Genomic DNA, 7,774 nt, shown 5'->3' with positions numbered 1-7,774 from the left:
AGGGTATTTCACTTTTGATGAAAGTCCCTATGTTTAATATAAAAAATATATATTAAACATAACATAGTTTGTCGTATTTTGGGGGAAAAAAAGACACATAAAGAATGTTGGTATAATTAATTAATGTAGTTGAAAATTCAGCCGCCCCATTAATACATATTGAAGTTAGATCTCTAATTTTTCAATTTCAGTCTACGTTTCATTTTTTTTCCCTTGTTCAACTAAATTGAAACTCTGGTTTCGAGTATTTTGGCATATAACCAGCAAGAATAAGGTAAATAAGTACGCAACAAGATATATAAGAAAGATAATTAGTCCAAGTTTTATTAATAAAGAGAGACACAATATTTGGACAATATTAATTCAATACACACGATGGTGTGTGTGATAGTGAGTCTCAATTTATTTAATTAATATCCGGCCATGGATAACTAGTAACCACCAGATTGCATCTGGCATGGTTGGTTCATGAGACCACATTGCATTGGGAGGTTCTTAGCCATGCTCATCATCTGTGGACCCACCATCTGTTGTGCCATCCATCCTTGTCTCATCATCATGTCCAAGGTCTCACACATGCATGTCTCATCACCCATCATCATGGTCCTTAGCTCCATGCAGCACAATTCCATGTGATCTTGTGCTGTAGGCATCATTGAACGTCGACTCATCCCGCCTTGTCCGCTTTGTCCTGTAGACCATAATATATTATACACAGAGGCGATAACAGGATTTACGGAGAAAGGTGACATAACTTGAAAAGTATAAAAATTAGGGGATATTTACATTTACATATTAACTAACACACAAAATTATGAATAGTACCAGGGGCATTTTCGACTTTTCACCTTTTTTTAATTAAATTTCATTTTACCAACAAAGGCCCCCACACTTTTTTGAAAAATTCAAATCGACCCCCAAACAGGGGGGTAAAGTGTCAAATAACCATTTTCATAAAAAATCTTAAATAAACTCCACCCATATATTCAACGGGTCATATCTTATCGCTCGCAACGAGTTAAATTTTTCCGACACCATCGTTAAACTCGAAATAATTTTAGGAACACAATGTCACTAGCTATACGCAAAACGGACGTTTTTTAAAAAGCGCTAAATATTTGGGGTACTTTTCATACACGTTGATTTTGCGTTAAATTTTTAAAAGTCGACAATTCCATAGCGAAACGCGGAGATGCACATATATTGTTAATTTAAAATAACATTTAAATCTCTCACGGGTTATACCTTTTAGTTCGACTCGAGTTGCGCTTCAACGACATCATCGTTAGCCACAAAATAATTTTACTAAACGCAATAAAATACATTAAAAATCGAACCCCCGGCGCGAAGCGAGGGTTCAATAACTAGTATTAACTAACAGACAAAAGTTATGAATAGTACCAGGAGCATTTTCGACTTTTTACTTTTTTTTATTATTATTTTAACTAAATTTCATTTTACCAACAAAGGCCTCCACGCTTTTTTGAAAAATTCAAATCGACCCCCCAAACAGGGGGATAAAGTGTCAAATAACCATTTTCATAAAAAAATCTTAAATAAACTCCACCCAAATATTCAACGGGTCATGTCTTCTCGCTCGCAACGAGTTAAATTTTTCCGACACCATCGTTAAACTCGAAATAATTTTAGGAACACAATGTCACTAGCTATACGCAAAACGGACGCTTTTTAAAAAACGCTAAATATTTGAGGTACTTTTCATACACGTTGATTTTGCGTTAAATTTTTAAAAGTCGACAATTCCATAGCGAAACGCGGAGATGCGCATATATTGTTAATTTAAAATAACATTTAAATCTCTCACGGGTTATACCTTTTAGTTCGACTCGAGTTGCGCTTCAACGACATCATCGTTAGCCACAAAATAATTTTACTAAATGCAATAAAATACATTAAAAATCGAACTCCCGGCGCGAAGCGAGTGTTCAATAACTAGTTATTTATAATTAGAGAATGTTGACAATAATTTTACAATTTTTAATACATTATAATAGACATATTTAAAGAGTTGATGGTGATAAAGTATTTGCATGCATCCACTTATATATATATTATAAATTTTATATATATTCATTAGTCAACGTGGTTAAGGTTAGGTTCAACGAAAACAGTCAAAATCAAGATAACTGCGGGAAGTAAGGATTTTAAAAAGTAAACGCAACAAATTACATTAATTTACATATATAGGTTATTTAATTTTCATATACTGATAAAGAAAAGTTAAGAATCACAAAAATTAACATGTTAAAAAACGTTCACATGTTACAGACATAACATGTGTACGTACATACATGGGACGAAAAATATTTGTATAAACCTAACTACCTAAGGTATATTCTCAAACTATTTTGAGTCTAACCTTAATTATATACATATTCACATCTACTAATATGTTCAAAATTTCTTATCTTTTATTGTTTAAAAGTCAAGACCCCTTAGTTCTTGCAGTTCTATGTTTGTTTCGGTTCTCATTTGAAACTTTGATTATATATTTAGGACATATATGCAGACGGTAAATTAATTACCTTGTTGGGTCATTAGGTACATCATGCAGTGGGTGAGCATCTGAGGATCCATCATCTGCTGGCTGCAGCCGCCTCCAGTTGTTCTTGATCTGGATCTATGAATGGCCGGGTTCTCCTCCTCCATGGTGGTGACGGTGACGGTTGAGGCCTCAGCGACTGCCGCAATGGCTATGAGGGCGAGGACTGCAACAACTGAAAACTTGGCCATTGTATGTGATAATTGAAGTATGGATGTGTTAACTGATTGATAGATTGTTACTTTGATGAGTAATTTGGTATGAAAGTTGGTGACTTTATAGGGGTTGATAAGTGACAGAATGGTGAGTACGTGTGAACTATTTGAATCCATTTGTAAAGGGGTGTAGAAATATTACTAACACGCACTACAAGAAATTCGTTCTTTTGCCACGAAATCATTTGTGGCGACATAAATATCGCCGCAAACAACCCGCTAAACGACAAAAAATTCCTACTTTTTGACTTGTTGAGTCAAATTTAACTTTTGTGTCGACATGTCGCCAAAAAAGTCGCCGCAAATTTAATTTTACATTTCTTTTCCATTTTTCTTAATAAAAACCTGGTCAATGGTTGAAATTTTTTAATTGTGGCGACATGTCGCCACTAAAAGTTGTCGCAATTATTATTTTTTTATTTTTATTTCATTTATTTTTTTTCTCTCCAAATTGCAAAAATTATTAAGTGGAGGAAAAATTTCCCGCCATACCTATTGTGGCGACTTGTCGCCACTAATGTCGCTGCAAAAGTTGCCACAAATTTAATTTTACATTTCCTTTCCATTTAATTATGTAAGACGGTGGTGTGGTGGTGATTTAAGACAACAAGATGTGACGATGTTGTAACAATGGGGAATGTAGTGGTGATGTGAGTCGGTGAAATGAGGAGGTGATGTAAGATGGCGGAATGTGACGATCATGTAATACGGTGGAATGTAGTGAAATGCGGTGATGATATGCGACGTTAGTAAAATGAGTCGGTGATGTAAAATGGTGGAATTAGAAAGTAATGTAAATTGGTGGAATGTTGTGATGTAAGATGGTAGTATGATATGGTAATCTAAAACGGTAAATTCTGGTGGTGATATAAGTCGGTGGAGTGTGGTGGCCATGTACGATGGTGGAATGAGGTAGTGATGTAAAACGATGGAATGTGGTGAAAATGTAAGATGGTGAAATGTGATGGTTATGTATGACAATGAATTGTGTTGGTGATGTATGACGATGGAATGTGGTGGTGTATGACGGTGGAATGAGGTGCTAATCTAAGACGGTGGAATGAGGTGGTGATGTAAGACGATGAAATGCGGTGGAAATGTAAGACGATGAAATGTGATTGTTATGTAAGAAGGCGGAGTTTGACGGTGATGTATGACGGTGAAAAACAAATCAAGAACCTCTGCAGTGATACAAATCAAGAACCTCTAATGAGTTACATCTTGTCAATTCACGTACCGCATCACTAATAATAGGTGGTGATGTAAGGCTGTTGAATGAGATGATGATGTAAGACGATGGATGTGGTGTTTATTTAAGACAACGAAATGCGATGATAATGTAACACTGTGAAATGTAATAGTGATGTAAGTGGATGAAATGGGAAGGTGATGTAAGTCGGTAAAATGAGGCAGTGGTGTAGGACGGTGGAATTAGAAAGTAATGTTAGACGGTGGAATACGGTGATGACATAAAGTCGGTGGAATGTGGTGGTGATGTACGATGGTGGAATGATGTGGTGATGTAAGGTGGTTTAATGTGGTTGTTATATATGATGATGGAATGTGGTAATATGATGCGGTAATCCAAAACGGTGGAATGTGGTGATGATATAAGACGATACAATATGATAGTTATGCAAAAAAAGTAAGGTGGTGATGTATAATTGTGGAATGAGAGGGTGAAATGTGTGGTGATGTAAGACGGTGTAATGTGGTTGTATAGTACGTATAACGTTAGAGTGAGTTGTTGATGTAAGAATTTTAAATGAGGCAGTGTTGTAAGACGGTGAAATGATACGATGCTGTAATAACGTAGAATGTGGCAATTATACAAGACAGTTAAAGGTGACGATGTAAGACGGAGGAATGTGGTGTTGATGTAAAACGATGAAATGTGACTGTTATGTAAGAAGGTGGAGTTTGGCACTGATGTATGACGGTCTAATGTGGTGGTGATGTATGATAACGAGAATCTGGACGAGAACGACCAATAGAACGATAAGGAGGACGGAGACGAGAACAAGGACACGACGAGGACGAGAATATATAATATATTCTATTAAATGTATTTTTTTATAATATAGTGAATATATATGTTATATTATATATTTAATTTATATCAAAATATATTGAATATATTATAAGTATTATTTATTAAATATATACGTATATGTATTATATTTAATAAGTAGATTGTGGCGATATCTTTCTATTGTGACCAATATTGTCACCACAATTAAATTTTCACCAATTTCACTTGAAAATTTTCATTTGGCGCTGGAGGGAATTTTTCATTGTGGCGACTGTTTGTGGCGACATGTCACCGAAATCAGTAGCTGGTATATAAAAAAACAGCAGCTTTTTTTATTTCTTTAACCCTAATTCTTCTTCTCCTCTCAAAACCCTTTGCGGTTTTCAAGTTAAAATGCGAATCTAACCAAGATCCAACCATACAATCTTGTATAAGGTAAACATGTAACCTCTAATTTCTCAAAAGTTTCAATTTATAAAATAGATGAATTGTATGTTTAAACTCCGAATTTGTATGAATTGTATGAAATTAATTCTTGAACTAGTTTTATAACTAGAGTCTAGAATTTTCTACCTCACGATTTTTATGCATCTATGTTTTTATCTTAAATAAATTATGTTTAGTACTTTTGGCTCTGAATTTGAATTACTATTATCAAATCAATGTGCTTGACTTTCTCATTTAAGTGAGTCGTATATTGATATTTGTATGAGGTACATCCAAATTTTTAGGCAAGGAAATGGTTAAAATCAAGATTTGATGCTACTGCTTGTTTTGGGTGAACTTTGCTACTGTTGATTTTTTTTTTTAGTTGGGTTGTAAAATCTTGTGAGCTAGGTAGGAGTCTAAAGTTTCAGTTCAACCCTAACTCTGCTATTATTTCAAAACCAGAATAATGAAGTAAAGTAGCTGATAAAAGGGAATTTCTTGTCATGTTCAGTTAAACCCTAACTCTGATATTTCAAACCTTAACCTACACACACACCTTTATTATAAGGTGTTCGTGTCAACTCAATTACAATTGCAATCTCAACTAAAACAAAAGAAGGTCCAAGATAGTTGATAGAAGGTGAGTAAGAGTATTTTAGAAGCATATTTATATTTATATTATGATTATAAGGCATAAACATAAGCAACCGCAATAAACTTGGAAGGTACACCTAAATGTAATTAGCGAAAAAATAATAATCAGAAGATGGAAATGAACTAGCAATCTTCATTCTAAACATTTTAATTGTGCTTTCAAACAGGTTGGTAAAGTGACGAAAGGATGGGAAGCTTAACTAACCCAACTCGTTGATTAAAACAGGTTGGTGTTGTCAACCCAATTACTGCCCTGGCCCATTTGGCTCAACCTTAACCTGTTCAGCTTGTTGTCATGTCAGGAATACCACCACTCTACTACCAAGTGAAAATGTTTATTATGTGAAAATGTTTTCGATCTAAAAATACATTACCTTTGATCCATGCTCGATTTCGTTTGTATTTTTTAACAGATGGCTGATGTAGCACGTTCTTACGGCGGTGGTAGCGGTGATCCTCCTGAGGGTGGTGGTCGTGGTCAGAGTCTACCTTCTAACTATCAGGCCAAACGTATAAATATATTATGTTGTTTTATTTAAATATAATTTATTTATGTGCATTTACGATGTGTATGTAAATTTGTAGCATCGAGACAACCACGGGGAAAAACTCTATGATGCGGTAGGTAAAGGAAAAGAGCCCTACTTGTATGTTGATTCCGAGGACAATGAGGACGATTGTGGTGATAATGATGAAGACGACGGATGTGGTGATAGTGATGAAGACGATGGATGTGGTGATAGTGGCGATGGTGCATAGGGATCTTTAGCGTGACTTTAGTGTTTAGACTTTAGTTTGTAATTCGGATGTTGAAGAATTTGATATTTTGAACAATTTGCTTTGTAAATCGTATGTTAAACTATTGTAATTTGTGTTATTAGAAATCGTTTAGTTTGTACTAGATTTGTTTGTTGATTGGCATGTTATAAAATGAGCAATAACAGGTTTTGTATTCGGGAAGAAAACCCGGTATTTTCGCGTGGGAAGCAGAAAAAGCAGCTGCCTCCTGTGCAGATTTTCGCATTTTGTGGCGACTTGTCGCCACAACAAGTCGCCGCTAATAATAGATGATGTCATAATAGATTTTAATTTTCTTTTTAATTGAAAAATAAATGTCGCCGCAATTTGTCGCCAAAAACTATATTTTAGAATTTCTTTTTCCTTTTCTTTTACCGTTTGTGGGCCCCACATGTGTCGCCACAAAAGACGCCGCATAATATCAAAGGTGACGCATCTATTGCGGCGACCGTTTTGTGACGAATTTGTCGCCGCAAATCAGTCTATTGTGGCGACATGTGTGCCTAATGTGGCGACGTAGTGTCGCCGTATTAGACCAGAATTGTGGTAGTGACGTCGTGGTATACTTGTATGCATGCCTGAACTATAGAGCCATTTGTAGATTTGAACTTTTGTTTTTTGTTGCATGGCGACGTGTATGTGTTAACAAGCTACCCATGATGAAATCGACCCAAAAGTAATGTACTTTTTTTTTTTTTGACAAAATTGCCCATTTCGTCTCGGTATTTTCTATTTCCCGTTTCATCCCTATATTTTATTTTCAGCATTTTTCATCCTTAAAATCATTTTAAAATCTCAATTTTATCCCTCACCCTAATGAAGATTAACTGAGTCCGTTAAAACTATTTACATGGACTATCCACGTAAAATAGGCTGTAGCCTGTAGGTTCAGTTTACCTAGTTGATGTTTTTGTTAAAACAGGCAGCAGGTATCCAAAAAAAAAGTTGCTCCAACTATTGGTATTGGGGTTGATCATCGTCGAAGGAATCGTTCATTGGAAGGCTTGCATATTCGAAATCAGGCTTCATTTGTTTGATTAATATCCTTTAATCAATTATACATCCATATTCCAAATCATCACC

General features: G+C 35.2%; 1 protein-coding gene across 1 annotated transcript; it reads right to left on the bottom strand.

Annotated features, from left to right (window-relative positions):
* Positions 1 to 431: 431 nt before the first annotated feature.
* LOC139851499 (albumin-8-like) lies at positions 432 to 2,754 on the bottom strand. Its single transcript, XM_071840572.1, has 2 exons — positions 2,547 to 2,754; positions 432 to 691 (listed from the first exon to the last, which is right to left on the bottom strand). Exons 1-2 carry the CDS (start codon positions 2,752 to 2,754, stop codon positions 432 to 434), a joined length of 468 nt encoding a protein of 155 aa, XP_071696673.1.
* Between the last annotated feature and the right edge of the window lie 5,020 nt (positions 2,755 to 7,774).

The sequence above is a fragment of the Rutidosis leptorrhynchoides genome, chromosome 1 (genome assembly GCF_046630445.1).
Source record: "Rutidosis leptorrhynchoides isolate AG116_Rl617_1_P2 chromosome 1, CSIRO_AGI_Rlap_v1, whole genome shotgun sequence".
In the NCBI taxonomy this organism is placed as follows: Eukaryota; Viridiplantae; Streptophyta; class Magnoliopsida; order Asterales; family Asteraceae; genus Rutidosis; species Rutidosis leptorrhynchoides.
Note: the sequence above shows the minus strand (reverse complement) of the source record. Positions and strands in the feature narration are given on the sequence as shown.

Bases quoted from the DNA above. Each gene is read 5' to 3' on its own strand.
- LOC139851499 (XM_071840572.1), bottom strand. From the start codon at position 2,754: ATGGCCAAGTTTTCAGTTGTTGCAGTCCTCGCCCTCATAGCCATTGCG. The intron at 692-2,546 runs GTAATTAATTTA...TATGGTCTACAG, and splicing joins GTACCTAATGACCCAACAAG to GACAAAGCGGACAAGGCGGG.